We start from the raw sequence: 23,287 nt of genomic DNA, 5'->3' as shown, positions 1-23,287 counted from the left end.
AAGAACCACTCCTGCATCCAAACCAAGGCATCTTATGCACAGCAGTACTATAAACAATAACAAAACCCCCCAATCTACCCAGTTTCACCACAGGGTTCCCTAGAAGAGCAATAGTTTCATTATCAGGAGTCTCCTTTTACCTTTTGTATTTCTAAAACCCAGAAAGCAGAACAATCCATGTAACCTGTTTAATCATCTTGCTTAATCATTTAAGCCATGCGTGAAAAGCTGTAGGTAAACAGATGGCTGCAATAACTGTGTGCTTCTCTTTGGCAGTATCAGACTGGAAGTTGACTTGGTAATCCATTTTTTCCTCTCATCTTTTTCAGGATTAATGAATAACAATATGATAAAAACACAACAAATATTTTCTTAAAGTGTAAACACACAGTATGTTACATCCATTGAATCAAATTTAATTTACTCTACTTTCTTAAATGGACTAGCTGTTAAATCTAGTGGTTTTGAAACACAGAAGGTGTAAGTTTGTTTAAGGAGAAGGTAACCAATAAGGCACTATGGAGTCTTTGCAAGGAGCCAGGATAAAAAGTATTCAAAGAACCCTGAGAACAAAAGTGACCACTTGGTAGAGAAATTAGATCACTGTGAGTCCTAAAGGGCAGATGTAGCTGGTTTGTAATACCTTGATCTACATGTGGCATTGAAAATTTCAAGCCACATGTTGATTTCAGCTTGAAGGGTTAAACATTTACAATAGAGAATCAGTCAATTTTTCAGTGCTGTTATAAGCAAAGACTTATGTAACTCCTAGAAAGAGTTGTTAAAACCTCCTCAGAACTAGAATTTGGCCTGAAACCTGTTGCTTCAAGGGAATAAAATCAACACCAAGCTGGTGGAACTTTGATGCTATTTATTTGTTCAGCCTTTATTCTGTTAAGCTGGACTGCACTGTCTTCAGCAACTCACAAATGATGTGTGATGCTCCCTGTTTAAACAAAATCCACAGTTAGAGAGGGTTTGTGCACTTTACAATGTATATCCCAAGGCAAGTCCCTTAAGTAGATCTATCTTCTAAGAAAGACAACTTGAGAAAGCCACAGATGTTCGGTGGATGATATATGTCTTTCTTTCCCTATGGTCTTTATAAAAAGGACAAGAAGATACACTTATTAAAAGTGAGCTAATGACGTGATGTAGGGAGCCTGTGGTTCACTGACTGTTATTACAGCTGCGCCCCATTACGTACTGAATACCTGGGACATGCTTGGTTTTTTGAGTGACATTTATCTTTTGAGTTTCAAACATTCCTGGCATAAATAAAGATTTTATGCTTTTCAAATGTGTTTTACAGTTCAGCCCAGAGGCTATTCAAGGATCATTTTAACTCAATAAACCCCCTCCTTTAGGGATATAAAAGGGAAGTGTTTTAACAATGTCACTCCATGCATAGCCTGTTATTAGCTGGAGATGTTCTGTCTGCAAAGCCTTTGATCCCTTTTCCCCTGAACGTCAAGGAAGCTGAAACTTCAAAGTCTGTGACGTACATTTGTCTCTTCTTTGTAGGCACAGTCCCCAGGTGAATGCTCATGACCTTAGAGAAAGTTCACAGGTGAAGTTTGTGGCTTTCACTTCCAATGCTTTCAGTTCCCTGCTCCACAGGTCATGGTGAAATTTTGTTCCACAATCAGTGGATAATGGTTTTCTCTACTTGCTTCTATTAATCTTTAACATGAGGCTACTCTCATTTAATATCTTAGTTTGGTTAAATAGTAAAAATAAAGAAATGTAGGTAGACAGGATGCTTGGCCCTCAGTTAAATGATATACTTCTGGCTCTCTCTCCGTTATCTGTGCTTGCATTCTTAGTAACCACTGAAGGAAATTGTGTTCCTCTTGATTGTAAACAGAGCTATCAACTTCCCTTGCTTCTTGCAGCAAATTCCATCCAGACAATTTACAGGCTGGGGCCAGCTGGAAAAAAAAAATTCCTTGGGTTTGGGGACTGTTCCTGCAATAGGAATTATTAACTTAATAATTACTGTTTGTAAAAGCATCCTTGTATAGAACAAAATTCTACTTTCACAGTTATGCACCCCTACATGTTACAGTCTTCACATACTTTGGTTTTACTCACATTAAATATGTAAGCTTATTTAAGCCTGAGGATGTATCATAGTGCTCATGAAGGCAGGTACCCTCTGAAGCCAGTAGACATTGTTCTGAAAATTAAAGACTTTGCTGCTTCTTTGCGATTTTGTGAAGTGACCATGCTCAGAATGTTTAAGCTTGACTTCAGAAATCCCTCAAGGAGCTGTATCTCTTTCTTTATTTTTACTTTTCTTGCGATGTCAACTTCTACAGCAGAATAAGTATGAAAGAATTCTCTTTCTAACATTCTTTCTAGTAAACTATGCCTCTATATATATTAAAAAAATATTTTAAACCAAAGAAAAATATTAAGTCATCCCAAAATCCAAAAGAATATGAAAGAAGATGTCAGTACCTTTCAAGTCTTTTTCATCAGAGGTCCTTGTCTCCCGGTTAACCTTCACAAAAGTGATTGCACCAAATTACAGGGCAAGAAGTTTGAGAAATGTTGTTCCTTTTCCTATTATGTTCTGGCCAGGTTGAAAACACTGATGGAACTCACTGTCAGACTAGTTCAGGAGTTCTTGGTGATTACTTAAAAGGAGAGAAATACTTTATGTCATAAATTACCTATTTGAGAGCAATTGTCTTCTGCAGTTGTGGAAAATGGCATTTTTAGAGGTAGTTCTTAAGTACGTTCTTACATCATGAATGGGATTTCTCTGGTTAAGGGAATAATTAATCTATCCCAGAAAGGGAAAGCCAACTGATGATCAGCTGACCACTGATATCTGAGCATGGTGAATAAATTCTTCATTCCAAAAACCTCACACCTCGTGCTCACACCAGGAAGCACGAGGCTCTAACATCCTATAAGGTAATGTAACAAAGGGCTGGGAAGGCAAAGCAAAACTGTTTATTTTAAACTGATATGGTCTTAACACATTCAGTGAGAAATATGAAGTATTTCAAAGCTCCCACCAGCACCATCTCAACAGAGAACAGAAAGAATAACATTTGTGTTATGAGTACCTTTGGGCTGAATCCTTATGAAAGCACATACTGCGTTTGTCTCCTCTCTGAAATAACAGCTGGGAACAACGTGGCACCATAATTTTCAGTTTCTGAAGCAAGTGCCTCGTGCAGCCTGATACTTCCCAAATGGACATGGCATTTATGTGATTTATTATACATGTGTTAAACGTATGAGCAAATCAGACATTTTGTTTGCTCTGTGGAAGGCATCTGCTATCTCTTTTAATAAAGAGAGGGAGAAATAAGAACATGTACATGCTACACTAAATGAAGCTTGGTTTTAATTTAGGATTTATTTGTAAAAGTGAGAAATGATCTCTAATAATCATTTGTCCAGTGACAGCTGCTGGGCAGAAGGTTGCCTTTCTCTGCGCTTGAGAGCAAAATCAAGCAGCTGCCTTTTAGTGTAACTCCTGTTGAAGCTGCTTGTTTTCCCCTTCCCAATTCCCTGCTGGCTTTCCTTCCCAGCACCTGTGAAATGCCTGCAGCCACTCTGGAGTCTGTAACCACAGGCTGGAGTACACCAGTTTCCAGATGCATTTGGGTCCTTCTGCCATAAAGCAGGCAGTCATGCATTAAAACAGCGACAAAAAAACGAGTCCTTAAAATTGCCCTATTTCTGGGAGAAACACACATGGCTTTGTTTCATCCAAAGGTGTACTCTGCTTCTATTTGTCTCAGAAGTTTCGTCCTGTTTTTTTCCTTCCACATTTTGATATGTGTAAATGCCCAGATCTTGATAGCCCTCTCCCAGAAACTGGGAACCTTTTCACCCCTTCCTTATGATTGCATCCTACTGCCTGGATCTGCTGTGAGGGTTCTTTATGCTGATGTGGGCCCCTTGCTTTTGGAATGACTGAACTCCTTAATGCTTGGTTCCCGGTGGCAGGGAAGGCACATTGCCTTCTAGCTGATGGTCACCTAATGATGTTACAGAATCAGGTGATATTTTACAGCCCAAGTCATAAAAATATATTGAACTCAAGGAAAAGGTGCAGGAACACAACGCAGGTACTGTGCTAGTTTAACTGTGTCCTGGAGATTAAAGACTGTGTCTGCACACACATGGAAGTGGTGGGGTAATTGTTTTTGGAAGAGGAGCGTGGAGGGTTTAGCAGGTTTCCAAGGTGTTGTTAAAGTGTATTTCCTCCTCCTCTTGCCTCCTGGGAGGCACCTGGGGATCCCAACGCTGTCTGGACCTTCTCGGAATGTGCCTGTGTAATCAAGAATGTGAGATCAGGCTTGCTTGCTTCAGCACAACCACATAGATGGAGGCAGCACCTTTAACTGTGAAAAAAGTGAATAATGCAATTAGACAGGGTTTAAAACAGTGCAGGTCCTGCTTTCTGTGAGCAGTGTTCTATAAGAAACCCCTCAGATACAATAATGCACAGAACGGATATTAGAAATGTTAAAGACTCCAAGTACAAGTGTAGCTGTTCTTACAGACGTCGTGTCGTGGAGGTGTGACATCATTATACTGATATGGGAGTTATTACTTAGGACTCTGTCACAAATTGAATGCTGGAATGGATGGATAAACCTAAAGATGGAAAAGCTGGTGGTTTTGCGTGAGTCAAAATGTGTATGTGCAGCATTATGAGCAGAGTCAGACCAAGCCTTGGACCAGGATAAGTTTTCCTGAGTTCTGACTCTGCAGACATGACTCCAGTATTGTAGAGAAAATGCCTTTGAGATATCAGTTTGTTCATTCAAACATTGATATTTCTATTTTGAATTGTATGATAGTTTTGTGGTTTGGATGCTGGTCTTCTAAGACTTACAGAGTTAGGTTTGGGTCCCAGTGGATCCTGCTGTCAGAAAATGCAGACTTAATTTTCAGGTTATGATTTTTATTTACTGCTCTTGTTCCACATTACCTCCCAGGGGCATCACAGACATTAAAGAAAATTTATATGTTATATCAGATTACAGTATTATGATGAGATAATAAAAGCATCAGTTTTCTAAAGAAAGAAAAAGAAACAAGCCTTCCATTTGTTCAGCAGGGCAGAAATTGAAAATTGGGTAATACAGTCAATTCTGCTGTCTCAGATATGTTCTTGGTCACAATCTTTCAGCAGAGTTTGTAATATTTTGCTCTCCTAGGCAAAGCATATTTCCTTTTGGCTGCAAGCAAAAGCTGGAAGTGAGCTGTGGGTCATTTTAGAATTAAATCCTTTCCTAAAACTTAATTTGTTATCTAGAGACCTAAGCAAGAAACAAAAAGCCTCTAAATGTTTCAGCAGTTGTTGGCTTCCCAAAGTTAATACTGAGTTCTCTCTGTCACAGGACAAGGAATTTTCTCCTAGTACATATATACATCTGTAAGCCAGTCACATATGAAAACAATAACTAAGGAATAAGGAAAAAGTCCATAAGGAAATTTATATATAGCTGCTATTAAACTGGAGGAAAACAAATGATCTGTTGGGCTCAGTTTCACTGGGAAATCAATTTGAGCAGAGTTTTATTGTCTTCCCTGCTCGGTCCTTCGTGTTATTTGCTTGCACCTTTAAGAGCCATGACTGAGAAGGTTTTGACACTTGCATGTGTGAGCTCCCTGGATCATTGTGTTTGTTACCTTTTCAACATCCACATTCCCAGTTGTCACAAATGCTACCTAACAACACTGAGCGCTCAAAGTACATTTCCCCTTGTAACTCTGGGGAGTTTTGAATGCTCATATTAACTGCTTGAAGCAGTTGGACTGTAGCACCAGATAAATACTTGTATGAAAACACCTCTATATGCTTTGCATGTGACTACTGAGACCAAATCTCTTCATGTATGGCCACACAAGCCTAAATTTAATTATAAAAAACCACAGCTCTTATTCAAGTGAAGAAGTTAAGACTACTAATATATTAATCAAAATAAAAATGTAAATACATAGCAGCAAATGAGACATAGGATTAATTTAAAAAATCACTGACACAGCATTTATTCATCTTCTTAGTCTAAAAAAGTACTCTCCTTAAGTTTTACCTTTAAATACCTGTTTCCTAAGTGATAAACTAACTTTTGTATTGCTATTGATACTTTAATATAATTTTTAAAACTCAATTAATCCTAAAAAGCTTGATAATGTATTATTGTTTGCTAACCCATAGTGCAAACTTTTTTTTGTTGGTGGGAGATGCAAACATTTAAAATATTTGTTCTCACATTCTATTCTTGCACAATCTAATTGTCTGTTAATTTAAAATAGAAAAATCATGGAACTTCAGTGAAAAAATGGCTATTCTAATTATTAAGTACTTCTGTTCCTTTTTGTAGCCTGATTTTGAATTCAGTTTCATCCTGTTGCAGTTATTTAAATCTTTTCAGGAAACAGGAAGCTCCTGGTTCTCTCTTTCTTGTAGAGAAGACTAGAGACTATGTGCATTGCTGCCCATTGTGATACCTTTGCTGTTTCATGGTTTATAATGTTAACTTTATGTTTTTTCTCTTTGCTGGATTTTCAGACTCTTCCAATTAAATAATAAAATATAATATTGTATTTTACAATATTGGTACAATACTGGTGTTACAAAATGTAAATTAAGGCTGACTTCTGCTTGGACACTACTTAGAACACAGTTTAAGTTTTACATTGTATTCTGGGGATGCATACAAAAAGAAATAATTCTAAAGGTCAAAATCTCAAGTTATTCCTCCCAACTGTGCTGGTTTAAAAGTTAACCAGCAGGGAAAATGAACTCAACTCAAAAGAGAGATTATAAATCAGAATAACAATTTAATAAAATAATACAATAAGTACGATTATACAGACAAACAATTGGTCTTAACCCACAAAACCCAAATGTATAACCCAGCACTCTGGGGCATGAACAAAGTGGTGTTCCTTGGGCCCCCTCTGAGTCCAAAGTAAAGGGAGAGGGGAAAAAAAACCTGCTGGTGGGAGAGCTGTTGCAGTCTGGTCAAAAGTGGTGATTGCAGTTGAGGGTGGTGGTCTCAGTCTGGTTGAGAGCGGTGAGCTGCAGTCTGGTTGAGAGCAGTGAGCTACAGTCTTCCTTTGGATCCCATGAGTGGTAAAAAGGTTCCAAAACTCCAAGTTATATATTCTCCAGTTCAGGCAGGAATGCTCAGTCCTTCCCTCAGAGCGGGGAATTCCATAAAAGGGTGTGAGGACAGGAACATCTTCCTATCTCGCAGGCCTCTTAACGCCTAGTTTATAGCCTGAGGAGTCAGGCTGCTCTTGGCAGAGGGTGTAAATGCTCTGTTGATAACAGTTTCTGGGAAATGGCATGGAAGGCTATAGAATACGCAGTTTTGGGTTATACCCATCCAGTGATGAATTGGTCCCAGCTGTTCTAACTAGGACACCAGCTGCACCTCAGCCTTGGGCTGGGACCATAAAGCAGATTACCTTAACTCTTACTGTATCTTAAATCCATTGATTTAAACTCCAAGTCATCGTTTGAAATCCATTGGAACTTGGAAATCATCTGAACAAGATATTTTCTTCAGTTGATTTCAAGACTTCCAACACTTTTCAAAGCCACCCATCTAACAGGTATAGCAGAAAAAAAAACCATTGCATTAAGATTTAAAATTTTGACACTCCAGCTTCTCACAGACCAGCAAAGAAAGGTTATACCAGGTTCTGTGCTGGTAATTTTTTTCATTTAATCTTATTTTGGTGTGGGATTAAAGGTGTCGGAAACATTGTATTTCTGTGATTATTCGTCTCCCCTCCATTTGCCCATGTATCTCTTCCAGGCACTCTGTATAATTTTTAAGCAGCTTTGGGAGCCCTGGGGATTAGAAAAGGTATATGAATGTTTTATAATGTTATTGATAACTGTGCAGCAGATGCTTTTCTAATAGACTGCTGTGAGATAAGTTACTGGTAGCATCTGCAGAGATGTGTGCAAAGGAGCTCAAAATAATTAATACTGTGTTAGAAGAAAGCTTTTTTTAAAGTATATCTGTATTAGAGCATGTAAGATTGTTTCAGCCTTCCATGAGAATCTGTTACAGCACTAATTACCTGGATTTATTGGGGGAAAAGGCATTTCTGTTAATCACAGATTAATTATTCATAAAAATCAGTATTAATGTTACCTTAATGAGAAGTGTTACCAGCTGGGGTACTGAGCTTGGAGATCTATTCACATATTAAAAAAAAAATTAATAGCTTGACTTAAAAAAAGACATAAAAATGACTTATGAGAGCATAAAAGCAGCAAGTATGAGTATACAAGTTATAGAGCTGGTTACAGTAGAGAAGTTCAGCCTTCTAAGCACTTTGTGTTTTGGCTCTAGCACTGGTTTGTGCTAAAGTGGAATTCAAGTGGAATTACTGAAGGATGTTAATTACAAACAAGTCCTGTATCCTTTCCCCTAATGCTTTGCAGCTCTTCACCAACATATATCTAGTAAAATAGACTCTTTTCCATTCTATTTGAAATAAATAAACCTCATTAAAAAAAAAATCCAGCAACAGATTTTAGTAATTTAACTTCAGGATAAATTCTTCCTACTGGGGGAAAAAAACCTAAAAAACCCAAAAAAAGAACTTTTTAATATTTTCAAAAAGCTATTGTGAAACATCTAAATTATGAAAATGCTGCTCAGAGCATGTGTTCGACCCAAAATGAACTCAATTAAAGGAGGATGTCAACATTCAGATTATGACTCAGGACTTAAAGGTATATTTTCATGGAAGTTTAGCAAAATCACAAGCAGAATGAATTTTCTAAAATTTATTTTATTTAAAACTTGTTGGGGCTTTTTGGGGTTTTTTTTAGTTTGGTTTGGTTTGGTTTTTTATTTGTTTGGGTTTGGTTTTTTGGTTGTTTTTTTCCTGGCTATTGAAAGTTCTCTTGCAGAAATAAAAATCCAAACAGAAAGAGCACTGCCTAAAGAATGAAAATATGTAATGCCTGTAAAGTACAGCTAGTTTTATGTGAACGGTAAAAGCTTTATAGGATTCAGCTGATATTAAATTGTTTAGATCAGCTCTAGAGCTTTTTTATTAGGATGGCAAAATGTTGAACTTATAAACACATTTTCTTTACATGTTAAGATAAAAGGCCATTTATTAGTAAAGATTTTTTTTTTAATGACAGTTACAACCTTCAGTGTGTGATCTGTAAGATAAAATCTGATGAATTTTGGCTAAAGCCATAGGAGAGAAGCATTTGGAGTGGGAAGCCAACCCAAAAGAAATAGGAAAAAAATAATTTTAAAAAATTGCATGGCTCTCAGTGAGTCCACGAAACCTAGGCCTGGTCTGGCAACAAGGCAAGAACAGGCTGGTCTAAAACTGAACTGATGTTCAAGAATCTTAGGTAATTATGATTGTGTGTGTATGTCTCATTGATATTATTTCCAAGTTATGGGTGAGTCTGTGGCATGCAATCAGTTGTAATGCCTAACTCTGATCAATGCATATAAAAAATTCGGTTATTTTGTAGTTTAATTTTGGGTTTCTTTCATTCAAATTTCAGTTTCAAAGAAATGTGGTGAAAGAGAAGTGTACACGGGAGCAGTTCTTCTGTGGAAAGCTCATCAAGTAATGTTACAAATGTTATTCTGCAGTAAGCTGATGGTTATTACTGACCATGGCTACCAGCTCCTTGTACATAATGCATCCCAGCACTGGTTTACACTTGCACATGAAAATTCTGCAGTCTGGTAATGGTAATACTTCAGAATTACAAAGAATAGGTAGTACTGCTATTTTGTTCTCTGTTTTAGTGTATTTCATTGCTTACCCTGTAGTAGCAGATCAAAACTATCTGCAGTGTTGCCTCCAGTGCTTCGGTCTAACAGAGAATCTCCGTTCATTATCCACGAGGCCAGTCTGCTCCCAGACGTGTACCAGGAGTAATCCAGCTGCTGGATGTTGATACGAGTCCAGACTTGTATCCAGACTTTGCTCAGGAGTCTGTTAAATGGAAACCATGCTCTTTGCCAAGAATTGGAACTGAGATAAACTCAATTTGCTTTTCTCTCTCTCCTCCTCCCCTTCTTCCCCTCTGCAGCTCCGTCCCCCATCACAGTCATAAGGAAAGACAGAACATCCAGGAACAGCGTGTCTCTCTCTTGGCAAGAACCTGAACATCCAAATGGGATCATCTTGGACTATGAGGTCAAATACTATGAAAAGGTGGGAAGAAAGATAAAAGGGGAGGCTTTTGTCTTGATGATACTTACTGAAATTATTGCATCTTGTCTGTGTTAAGGACTCAGAAACACCCCCATTGTCTCACTGTCCTCCTCAAACTCATTAAGTGTTGAAACTGTTCAATTTTTGGTAATGAGAACATTGAAATTGTTGTGTTGTCTACCAAATTCATCCCCAAGCACATCAGAACAAACAAAGGAAATAACACACTCAGTTCCTTTGTTTTCTTTCTTTCTTGAGTACATTTTGCTTCCTCAGTTCTATTGTGCTGTAAGTGTTCACACTGATCTATCAGCACCCCTGTGCTGGTGCTTCCCTGTAGCACAAACGACTTTTGTTGTTTGGAAAATTATGGCTTGTCTTTTGGGCTGGTTTTCACTATGAAAGTCCACACTCTTCATTAATAACTGAATTCTTCACAAATTGTAAGTAAGTAAATAAAATGAAAGAATCTGCCGTTAAATAGGTTCTGTTTTTTACTGACATTTTCTTGTATAAATCGACAGAAGTTTATTTGTGCATCCTGTATAGATCTGTATTTAGGAAAACATATCTTCATAATAGAATGTTTCTTTTAGTAAATCTTACTGGTCGAATTGGAAAACCATATATTGTCGTGAAGATTGTGAAGAGTGGAATTAGCCATTTTTTGGTAGATCAGAGAGACCTTTTGACAGAACATATTGCTATTGAAGTTAACAAACTGAAAAAAATGTCAGAATTAGTGGTTTAATTGAGCATTTCCTAATGCTCTTCATATCTAGTAATCAGGCTTATATTTGATAAGTACAAGAGAAGATGTAGGGCTGATACCCTCTTAGAAAATGGTGTTAAAAATACTCCATGACTATTCAGTTAATCTACAGAAAGTTTTCTCTCAGAGCTTACTAGGGGGACAATGTGGCATTAATAGTCCACACTTGATCTTGAAGAATGATGATCAGAAGGTCGTATGCTGAAAAATTTCACCCAAATTTATGGAATATGATTTTGGGAGGAGTTTTTCCTGGTGAGCACTTCAACCTTCAAAGACCTTGGTAAAAATCTAAACATACACAGTGTTAGAGATAAAAGGAGAAAAAGAAAGCTTCCTAAATATTTCAGGTCAGTCTTATCTCAGAGAGCAGCACCCTGTGGACTTTTACTTACATTTTTCAGTTTCAATGGGGATAGGATCAAGTCCAGACCCAGGGCTTAAGAAATCAAGGAGAACCAGCTCGTACTTCTTCTTCCCCAGCTTTATATGCTCAGCATGGTGCCATATAGTGTGGGATATCCCTGTGTTCAGTTAGAATCAGCTGTCCAGTCTGTGTCCCTTCCCAAATTCTTGTGCACCCCAAGCCTCCTCCCTGGTAGGGTGGTGTAACAGGCAGAAAAGGCCTTGACACTGTGTAAGCACTGCTCAGCAAGAACAAAAACATCTCTATATTATCAAACCTGTCTGTTTCCAGTGCAAATCCCAAAACTACCTACTAGCTTCTCTGAAGAAAATTATTCTACCCCAGCCAAAAACAGCACAGGTGATTTCTTGTGGGTTAGTTGCTCCAAAGAGAGAGATTTTTTCCCCCACTGTGTGAATTCAGTTTATTTTAATTAAATCACCAATAAGTTTTATTTGTGTGTTTGTTGATTTTGGATGTTTTGATCATTATTCTACACTGAAATTGGGGGTTTCTGTTCAAGAAAATTGTCCCCTTCCAGCGCTGTTGTGTGCACAGACAGAGCATAAAGCTATTCCCACCGGCTGTGTCTACTCTTATGGAACAACTGCTTGTCATAAGACAGCTTTATAAGACAACCAACCAGTCTTAGGAAGCTGATCTTGCACATGTGTTTCTTCCCTTTGAAGTCTGTAATCAGGAGTTCATATGCACCAGACAGTTTTCTTAAACCAGAGAGAGCCAACTGCTTGACAAAAGGAGCCAGACCATTTAGAGTAAAAAGGCTTTTAAAAAACCAACCTTCTGGCACCAGTGTTTTTTAATGTGTGTTCTGCAGTCTGCTGGGGAGTCAGAAGCCTGTTTCTCAGGGTTTATGAGGAAAAAAAGGCAAATCTATTGTCAGGAGACTTTAATCTATTGTTCTTTTAAGATTTGCAAATTATAATAGGTATAAAACTAATGCTCCGTTAAATTTACTTGAGGCCAGAGAAGCCTGTGCTGGACTGTTACTATTCATTCCTTCCCCAAACACCTTTGGAAGATGATGCTTTTTAATCTGAAATCTCTAAGCATGCCTTCTTCACTCTTTTTTTTTGAAAAGAGATCTTGCTTTATAAACCAGTCCAGTCTATTTGCTTTTCTGCTTCAGAAATAATCTTGGTTGTGCTCATCAGAAACTGCACTACTGTAAAGTGGCAATTGCTAGGAAATAAACCCTTCACATTTAGCAATCTGGATATTTCTCTTGACAAGTCACTTCTGATTGCTGGTAGATGATTGATGTGGAGCCATTCTTTTCCATCCTGCTTGTTTTTAGTTGACATACCTTTTGTAATCTCTTAGAAATTAAATGATAGAGCATTTAATAGAGTAATACAGGTCAGCCCAATTCTGTCATACACCTTGTTTGTGAAATTATTTTGCTATGCTGTTCTTAAATTTCAAAGAACATGTGATATTTATGGACAACTGCATGTTACTGGTATTTAAGATGTTAGAATAAATTTGGAATAAGAATAGAATGTCATGTATCTAAATTATGATGCTGTGTAGTTTTTCTAAAGCATTATTCACATAAAATATGTGGAAAATATTTATTTTCTGCAGGGAGAACTAGATAAACCATTCAGTGGGTTTTTTCATCAATGACTGCACTTGTGTAGCTGAGAGAATAGAGCTTTATATGTTTGTAGGGAGATAAGAAACTACAGTTTTGGAAAACTATTTTAAATTTTTGGAATGAATCAAAGTGGTTTGGGGTGGAAGGGTCCTTAAAGACCACCTAGTTCCAAGTCCCTGCTCTAGGCAGGGCCACTTTCCACTAGACCATGTTACCTAAAGCCTCATCCAACCTGGCCTTAAACACTTCACAAAATTATGAGCTGAGAGTGGCAGTTTTTTGGACTCAGTGTTTGAAATAGAATTGTGTTTTTTCTAAATCTTCAGAGGCCAATTATAAAGCCCCAGTCACTATTTATTCAAAACATTTAAAAGAAATAAAATCTTCTTTCAGGGAGATACAGTATGGAACGTCTAGGCATTTGTTTTAGGGTAAGGGATAACATTTTATTAGAAGTTAATGGTGGTAAATGACACCCCAGTTTAGTCCATCCATACAATGCTGTGCTGAATTCTAAGTGTCTGGGTTATTAAAGCGCACAAATAACAAAGCCATGGTTTTTTTCTTACACAAGCCATATACTTTGTTCCTTCCTTGTCCTTGTTCACATAATTATGTTCTCTTGAAGGAGTATCTTGTCATGCAAAGATACAGAAAAAAGCCATCTCCTAAATACCACTCATAAACTATTAATTGTTTCAATTAAATATACTCCTTACAATTATGCCAACTAAATCCCACACACTTTATTAAGGTGAAGTCTTCTGCAAGCAGTGAGTGATATTTAGTTGCAGTCTCTCATAGCTAAAAGAGATTTGCTTTTGCCATCATAGAAATTATGCGCTCAGTAGCCTGGTTAAAACCAACACATAACTGTGCACTTTGTGCTCTTTCTGAGGCTGATTAAATAAATTATATGCAAATGCACTTTGTTGCTTTTAGAGTAGGTAGGCCATGTATGCTCCATGAGATTGGTAGGAAATGTTATATCAATGAAGATTTCACATCTGGCAATAAGGGAAGCAGTATCAGGACTGTGGATCCCTCCCAAAGATGTGTAGTCTAAGTTCATGAAGCTGATGGAACAAAATGTTATATAATATAAGCACTTCCTGTGCTTATCTGAAAAAAGGACATAACAATCACTAGTATTGCCACTATAAATTTAAAATGTCTTTAAAATATGTCTTTTATGAAACATTATAAAATGTCGTTTGCAAATGAGACACCAACAGTAGTGGGGTTTGCTTCCCAGTAAAGATTGTGTCTGGTAAACTATGCAGAAACATTCAGGAAGAATATGCTTTGTGCATCCAAGTTCAAATTTATCATCAGAGTGTTTGATTGAAGTTCTGCCTTGCAAAGCCTGACTCTCCTTTTTGTGTATCCCCTCTGCTTATGGCAGCTGTAGTGCTGTATCTCTGAAGTTTTACTTTATCCCCAAGAAAGATAAACTCGGGCTTTTATGTGGTGTTTCACTGATTTGATTACGAGTAACATAAAAAATGACTTACAAAATATGTGTGTAAAAAGCTTCCCATAAACTGAGATACCATGACATCCTCCATACCATTGTTTTAAAAGTTTATTTTCCAAGTTCCATTGAGGATTATTAACAGACAGGGCCATGACTATATTTTCCCTTGCACATTTGTATCTGCACCAGAAAGAAATGTTTGCATTTCAGAAAAGCGGCCTGAAGCAAGATCAAAATGAATGTCCAGTCATAGCATACACAAAAGATTTTGTGTTTTAAAGACAAGATTATTATGTCTTTGAAATTAAAATAGTGGCCTACATTCAACTGAATGATGAGATAAGGGAAGCCTGCAAATTATAATACTAGGCCTTTGTTAGTTCAAAAAATAACTAATTTTACTCAAACCTGTTAGTTCTTTAGAATGTCTTCCTGTAAATTTTCTCCCCTGAATTTATAACAGAAAACTTTTTAGAGAAGTACTGGGAAACTCTGAGGAGGTCTAATGCTGATTTCCTTTTTATTTTTAGTGTGCAAAGAAAATGGCCATGATAAACACTTTTACAGTCATTCTTTGAAGACTAGGTCTATCTCACCCTATCTGAGGTTTTGATTCTGGGTGTTAATTTTTAGGCACAAGCTTAGCTGCTTGTTTGGTTTCTTTTTTTTGTTTTCCTTTTTTCCTTTCACTGTGATTTCTCAGGTGCATAATGTTGAATATTACATGGAGATTCTGGCGATCTCCTTAACAATGGTGTAAATGTTTCTGTTTCTCTGTATCAAAGATTGCCAAGAACAGAGTACTGAGGCTTCTTTAGCACCAAAGTGAACAGTTTCTGATGTCCACCTACTAACTTAGAATATCCCAACTTTATTACTGTAGACAGCACTGCAGAGTAAACACACTAAAACAACTCCAGTCACTTGAACTTTACACATGAAGGTGAAATGGCTTTGGCAAGGAGTGTGTAGAGTATTTTCCGGCCTCTGTACTTGTGTACGGGCACTCCAGTGTTGTCAAAGTTAAAATATCAGACCCTCACAAGTCAATGCAATGCCACAAAAAAACCCAGTGGGAATTAGGTGAGATTCTTTGCATCCGACAGGCCTTAACTCAGTTTCTGTTTTCAAACAGGCAAAACTCAATGGGTTCAGTGTTTTGCAGAGTGTTCAAAGCAAAAGGACAGTATCTGAAATCCCCACCACCTCCAGAATAAAAAAGCTCATGGTGGGGAACCTAAACAATTGAGATTCTCACAGCTTCCCACATGTGTGGCTGCTGTCCAAGATTTTTTTTGAGACAGTTCCAGCTGCCATATTGAGGAAACCAAAAATATTCTTTTGGTACAGGATGGCTTTAGTAAAATAAGCAATACCTCAGGCTCCAAATGCATGCTTAAATTTTAAGATTATGTGCTTACAGTGGGGCTGAGGCACACTTTTATGAGAATTAGCTTTTTACACAGTGTGAAGTGTATCCAAATGTACTAAATTACAAGATAGTCCTCTTCTTACTTTATATAAAAAGTCATTATGTCAGAAATAGGTAACATTTAGGCAAAGTGTGGTTGTGAGTGTGGTCCAGGAGAGAGTTCAGGGAGTTTTTGCCCAAATGAGGATAAACATGTCAATCTTATAGCTTTTATAGCATAATAGAAAACCAGTTAAATTCACCTTTTCACTGAGCTGAGGACCCTGAGTGGAGTTTCTCTTCTGACTGTTATGAAGGTAACCACTTGTCTTGTAAAATGCAAGGCAGTAAAAACTGTATCCTGCAAACATCTCTGCAGGGCCCTAAAATGTCCAAGTTGACCTGTTACAACTTCCAGTTCAGTGCATTAGGCAAATCTGATTTACATTTTTTAAATAACTTTCTTAATAATTTTCTTGTTGTATTACAGACTATTACAAAATTATGCAAAGCCATTTAATAAAATGTCATATTCTCAGTATGTCTAGTATTAAATATATAGCATAAGGCCATAGAAAATCTAATGATTTAGACTTCTTGCTAAGAGGTGATTGAAAATGAATGCTTGTACAAGCATTTGTCAGGCTATAAACATTCAAAAATATCCAGTTCTCCCCAGGTCATTTGTACTAATTTAGTGTCTACCACCTCTTGTTTCTGTTTTTTAGGGTGTGGTTTTAATATGATAATTTCTCTTTTCAAAAGCAGGAACAAGAGACAAGCTATACCATTCTGAGAACCAAAGGCACCAATGTTACCATCAGTGGCCTCAAACCTGATACCACCTATGTCTTCCAAATCCGAGCCCGAACTGCAGCTGGATATGGGACAAACAGCCGCAAGTTTGAGTTTGAAACCAGTCCAGATTGTATGTATATGTTCAAATGGTCCATACTGACATCCTGCCAGGTTTATGAGTGATTTGAATGGCTGCTTTCACTCCTTTTCTAGTTTAGGAAATATGTCTCATAACTATTTAGGATATGTCTTTCTTGGTACTATTACTGTATAAGTTTATATTTTATCATTAAACCTGAAACATGCTATAAAGAGTAAACCATAACTATCACAGGTGGTATTTTCTTCCATTCCCTACCTCATGCCAGAATCGATACCTTGCTAGACCATGGCTCTTGTTGAGAGAGGAACTTTGAGAGAAAAACGGGTTCACAGCCTCACACTGTTCCAAATTTGTGGCCTGAACCCTAGGGACGATAAACCTCTGCTCCTGGAGAATTGGTATTATATGGGTCCATTGCTCCTGGGTAATCCTCGTGTTACTGCAGATTGCTGATGCCTCTGTGTAGCCTTGAGACGAAACATGTGCACAGGCTGGGAAGGATGGTCACTCAGTTGAGTTGCTGGTCGGGAAGTTGAGCTGTTTGGGTCCCTTCTCTCTGTCACTGCATTTCTGGGTGGTCCTGGGTAGTTATTTAATAGCCTGGCACTCCTTTTTCTTTTCTCTAATACGTAGATAATAATATTACTTAACTGATGACCTTATAGGTGTTCTTTACAAGTTTGGTTATTGTATCAGAAAGGCTCTTAATAGAGTTCATAGTCTTAAATGTTGCTTTCTCATCACTTGGTATTATACGGTTCATCAGACCTTCTCTTTGCTAGAAGTTGGAAGTGGCTTAATGCATCAAAAATCAGCCTTTGCTGAGGTGCCCATTTACTGATACAGACTGATGATGAATAATCAAAGACTTTTTGCTTTGTAGAAGGTCAGTCTTTCACTAAAGGCTCATGTCTGCTGCTCAGATTTATAACACAACTGAGGACTATAATTCTGATACATTCTCCTAAGGCTTATTCGTGTACTCATGATAAGGCTTGAGAACTCATGGTCTAAGGAGTGTTCTGCTAAAAGCAACACATTCTACCAAGAAGAGTAGCATCAAGCCAAATGGTCTTTCACTTGGCTTACATGTGTTTTTTGAGATAGGTTATGTATCTCATTCCTATTTTTTCCACCTCAGCTCTTATTCTGAAAAGCAAACAAGCTTCATGTTTAAAAAGCAGTTACAAATTGCTGTTGTGATGACTAGAAACTTTGACATTCTAGTCGAAAGTAGAACACAAGATAGGACAAACGATTACAGCAAGGAGAAAGAAATCAGTTGCAGAGATGAAAAATTTATCCACTTAGAGTTTAATGGGTTTTCTCTGCAAAGTAATGTAACAGAAAATAAGAAAAAAATAAAAAAGGAGAAAAAATGTGAAAGGTGACAGGAGGCAAGGGTGCACATCTCAAGTTACACATTTGAACAACAAACTGAATAACTTTGTTCCTGTTGCCAAGTTATAACTGAGTGCAGTTTTGGGTCTGTAATAGGCAGAGGTTAGGAATGCTGTGACTCCAATCAGGCATGTACAGGGCAGAAAATAGCCCTTATTTTTCCTGTAGCCATGGATTACCCATCGATAGTCCTTCTGTCTGCTTCTGCATGCCCGTGCTTTACACAACCTTCATGTGGATATTGCCAAGGTTAACTGGGAAACTTAACTCCTTAAAGCCCTTTCCATCACACAAAAAAGGAAAGTAAGGGTGATGATTATTGACTGGCTGGGATTTCTTGCCAAGGAGAAATTCCTTCTGACCATGGCAAAATATATGTACGTCACAGCACGTGTGTTTGTAGTTGTGTATATGTGTATGTATAAGTATCAGTTTACCAGCAGTTGCTACAGTCAGCAAGTAAAAATCAACAGTAGCAGAAACAACTTTGGTACATTGTCAAAGGTGGCCAGAGCCTTATATTTTCTTCCCTTGTATTTATTTGTTTGATGAAAAATTATGTAGCAAATTAAATATCTGTCAGGACACCAAATGCTATAGAGTGATGACTTAACCTGTCTGTTCCCTATATACATGTCAATTGTGGTGTAATCACTGCTGTGTGTGTGTAAGGTTATTTATATATATTTTTGTGTTAACTTTCCAGCATTCTCCATTTCCAGTGAGAACAGCCAGGTGGTAATGATTGCCATTTCAGCAGCAGTAGCCATTATTCTGCTCACAGTTGTGGTGTACATCTTGATTGGGAGGTTAGTTTTTTGTCTGATTTGCACATTTTCTCCCTCTTCCATTTCCCTGAGGGGCTTTGATGAGCGGGCAGGTTGGGTGTCGTCTTGGTTTGCAACCTTTTCCTTTGTCTGCTGCCCAGGAGCTCCAAATCCTGCTTCATAGTTGGTAACGAGCCCTCTAACATCAGCAGCCCCAATCACACAGCAGTTGTTAAAAAAATGCTATAAACACATTCTTAGGCAATTGTAAAATTAAACTGTAGGGGTCAAAAATCAACAAATCCTCTCATTAGCCAATTTCCTCAAATTCCCCCAGAACATCACATGCCTCTATAGAGCACAGAGAATGTAAATATCATTAAACTTTCAAACAGGCATTTAATTGTGGAGGGAAAACATTTTATTCTGTTTCCACCTGCAGTTAACACGTAAAATTCTCTATATTACTTTTTTTTTTCTGTTACTTGTAGATTCTGTGGACACAAGAAGTCCAAACATGGCACTGATGAGAAAAGACTGCATTTTGGGAATGGTCATTGTAAGTTACTGAAGCCTTTTAATGCCTCCAGATCTGTTGAATTCATCCCCTAAATAACTGGTGTTTTTCAATTTAAAAAAAAAAAGAGTCATACTTCACTTAAACTAAGGTGAAATTAGAAGAGAATTATCTCTTCTCTTGTGGGTAAAGAGATTTTCCCCAAACAATTATTCTTTGTTTCAAATTCTTTTATCTGTGTTCAGGTTAGCCATGAGCAAAACATCACTGTCTATGTTCAAACAATACATGTGATATTGATTGTGCTGTGCATCACTGAAGGGCAGAGTGTAACTGCAACTTCCTCATTATCAGCTTTATAAAGTCTAAGAAATAATTTTTTCCTCCCCAAAGTAAAATATAAAACTAATTTAAAACTGTCTTGACCACTGAAGGGACTGTGAAAATTGTTTGCTTGACAAAGTTGACCCACTAATAATTTAGTTTGGAATTATTCTAAACATATGGAGTGATACAGATTAGCTTCTTAAATTAAGAATAATTGCTAAGCAAGTGTCTCGAATTAATGGGATTTTTTTAAATCCAGCTCTGTTTACAAACGTGTTTTGTTCAAGTCCTGATTCCTCACTGGCAAGAATGAATATGTCTGTGCTTTTATTGGGTCTCATCCAGGACTAAAAGAGCCTTTCCACTGACTTATGTTGTCTTTGCATCACAAAAATTGGATGAAACACATTCAAAAGTCGAACACAAAGCCTATCTATTTTGATGTTTATGTACCTATTTTTAATAAAGCTAAATGGGGCTTAATTCATGGCTGCTCTGGGTCGTTCAGCAATGCCCTGTGAAAGGAAAAGTGTTGACCGACATCACATCCAGGAGATGCTCAGGGGAAGAAGCTCCATCCATACTCTCTTTCAAATAGAAAGAAATTAGTTTTGAAGAAGGAGAAGCTGAGGGGAAAATAAGTTGATAGCTTAATTCCTGATCAAGAGTAAGGGGGGATTTCTTGGGGTTTTTTAATAGCTGCATTTTGGACTTTTTCATCTTTACAGGCAAAGATAACGCCCTTCATAGACACCAAGACCCAGAAATTCCTTTTTTGGGTGTCTAATGAGCATGGGCTTCATAAGAAGCAGTAGTTTGTCTTTGAAACAGTTTCAGCTATGAATGTCCTGCTAAACCATGGAAACTATGTTGAACCATATATTTCTATTGCTTAGCGTGTTGTAAGGTGAATGTACTTGAGGGTTTTTTTGCACACAACAGTGGTGCTGTACCATCTGCAAGAAATGATACATAATCAGGTGCCTCCTCACCAAATATAATTGAATCAACATTGTAATGAGGGATTTACCTGCAGCAGTGGGAAATTAGAACTGCTTCCAAATCCTCATGACAATGGCATGACTGTTCTCTGACTGTTTAAGTTATTACTGCTGTAAGTTTGGAGCCCATCCTTGTCTCCAGGGAGCCATGACCATGAATATCCACAACATGTGTCTCCTTCCCCAGCACTGTCAGGGGATACTGAAGCTGGAACAGTGGATTTGCTTCATCAAGCCCAACCAACTATTCTCAAAAAAAAAAAAAAAATCTATAGGGTTACATGTGGCCCCATAGAATTAATGCTTCATCATCCAAATTTAATGAGGTTATAAAATAAAAGCAGCCAGTAAAATAAGTGTCACAGACAAATAACAGGTCAGAATTTGCTCTTTTTACTCCCACACAATGGAAAGTTGCAATCACTATTCTTAAACATGTCAGTACTGTTAAATTCCTGTGGATTAAATTGCTTTTAATTTCGTTTTAGATATTTATGTACTGTTTTCTGAGCAGTGCCATGCTGATTCACTGTGTAGTAAGAACAAAGCCAGTTATGGACCTGATATTCCTCTTAGAAGTTCTTGAAAATTATATATTATAAACCTTGCAGATATTTATCTGTTAGAATTTGTATGTATGTATGTGTGTGGCTGTTGAAGCTTTAATCTACCAAATTGCAGTCTTTCCCAAAGAATAAGAAAATTGCTCCTATGAGCTAAAAGAGGATAAACCAACTTCCACGGCTGTCGTAAACTTTCAGCATCTTAAATGCAACAGCTGGTTTATTTCAGTCAGTTTATTCTGAATTACTTTTAAAAAGGCTCCAGCCATGAACTATTCCCTGCAGCATTATTACAAATCCTATAATATCACTTCAAAGGAACGAAAACGTTTCACCTCCTCAGATCCTCTCCCTTTGCCTTCTTTGGCTGGGCCCTTTTTATTTTTTTGCTACTTTTAGGGCAATTCATGCTGTTAAAATGAAAATGTAAATTATTATGTTTGCACAGAATGAGCTGTAAAGTAGTAGAGCTTAACACATGTGCACGTGTTTATTATCTGTATTTCATGACAGAACCCAGTTACTATGCAGCCTGCCCTTAATTATTGGTGTGAAGGGATTATTCTCCTTGCAGTCACCATCACCTGATCTTGGGAACCTCTGGGGTCAGCATTAAAAATCTGAAGCCAAAAACCCCACAGACTTTTAATTGTTATTTTTATTGGGGGTATGAGGGAGCCTGTAATATACATTCAGCATGGAAGGAAAGGAGCATTTACAAGATCTTTAACCAACAGCAATATACAGCCAATTACTTTTTGTTTTACTTGCAAGTAATTCTGTAATCATCGGGCTCTTGAAGGAAACACAGTCGGCATTTAAGGCCGTGCACACCCAGCCCTTGTGTTCAGAACATGGCTCTTTGCATTGTTTGCAAGGCAATTAGCTTGGGAACTCAGTTTTGTCATTTCTTTGTCAATTCTGAGGCCAATAAATCTCCATAAAATTGATTTTTTTTTTTCACTAGGGATTGTTTGACAAAACAATTGTGTGCTCTAACTAATGGTCCAAAGGTATTTTTTTCCCATCTGTGTAATCCCAGCAAAAAAGGTTTAACTATTCTAGAAAGAAGCTTTTAACTATTCTAGAAAGAAGGTTTTAACTATTCTAGCTGTCAAAATTGATGCAGTACCATAATGCAAAGCTGTAAAGGATACTCCTGAGTGGGTTAAAGTGGTGTTTATAAGAGGAGTTAATATCCTTTAGGAGACCAACTGGTATAGTTAGGAAAAGCTAAAATACACGTCGAGGAATGTAGGTTTTGTGTGAGAAGCAGAAAACTTCAAGCTGGTTATTTCACTTTTTGTTCATAAAATATGTTTTTGTTATAAAATGAATACAGAGGCAGGCACACAAGGCACTGGGTACAAACACAAGCAGTGCTGTGAGCCAGGAAGAGGGAATGAGGTTGTGCTTTGCCTTCAGCATCTTTGCTGGAGGCAAAGTTTGGGAATGGTCTCTTCCTCTCTAGTCCTGCTGGAGGAAGAGATGTGGAGAGTTTGAAACTGCCCTTAAAATCATCCAGTCATTTGAAGTAGCACTTGCCCTGGGCAAACAAACAATCCCTGGCCAGGAAACTGTAGAGGAGGACAAAATAAGAACATGGATGTTTGGGCAACTGAGGACTGTGGGGGGAAGCGGCAGGTCCACCGAGCCCCTGGAGCTTGAGGAGCTTGAAATATTAAATGGTATAAAACCTTTCCCATGAGAACAGTGAGGCTAATTAAACGTTCCCATGGACACAGCAGCCTGGAGTATTAGGGAGTTGGCTAGAAGATGATAAGCAGTACAAGGACAGGCCTGTTGACTGTGTTTCAGGGTGCAGGTGTGAATTCCTGAGTGTTTTTGTAAAAATATATTTACAGTAAGTGTGTGGGAAAGTCGGGACCAGCTACCTCAATAAAGCTGCCTGCTGCGCTT

The 23,287-nt window shown here is 37.7% G+C and overlaps 1 protein-coding gene across 4 annotated transcripts in view; it reads left to right on the top strand.

The window, feature by feature from the left end:
* Positions 1-23,287, top strand: part of EPHA3 (EPH receptor A3) — a 209,855-nt gene that overhangs the window by 148,207 nt on the left and 38,361 nt on the right. For 3 of the 4 annotated variants that reach the window (XM_064643729.1, XM_064643732.1, XM_064643731.1), the window contains 4 exons: positions 10,079-10,203; positions 16,656-16,818; positions 18,899-19,001; positions 19,451-19,518. In XM_064643729.1, the coding sequence (XP_064499799.1) occupies positions 10,079-10,203; positions 16,656-16,818; positions 18,899-19,001; positions 19,451-19,518 (459 nt within the window). The remainder of the gene's footprint in view (positions 1-10,078; positions 10,204-16,655; positions 16,819-18,898; positions 19,002-19,450; positions 19,519-23,287) is intronic. The other variant, XM_064643730.1, reaches the window with a different exon arrangement.

This window comes from Pseudopipra pipra, chromosome 2, assembly GCF_036250125.1.
Source record: "Pseudopipra pipra isolate bDixPip1 chromosome 2, bDixPip1.hap1, whole genome shotgun sequence".
In the NCBI taxonomy this organism is placed as follows: Eukaryota; Metazoa; Chordata; class Aves; order Passeriformes; family Pipridae; genus Pseudopipra; species Pseudopipra pipra.
The sequence above is the reverse complement of the archived record's forward strand: the minus strand, read 5'-3'. Positions and strand labels throughout refer to the sequence as shown.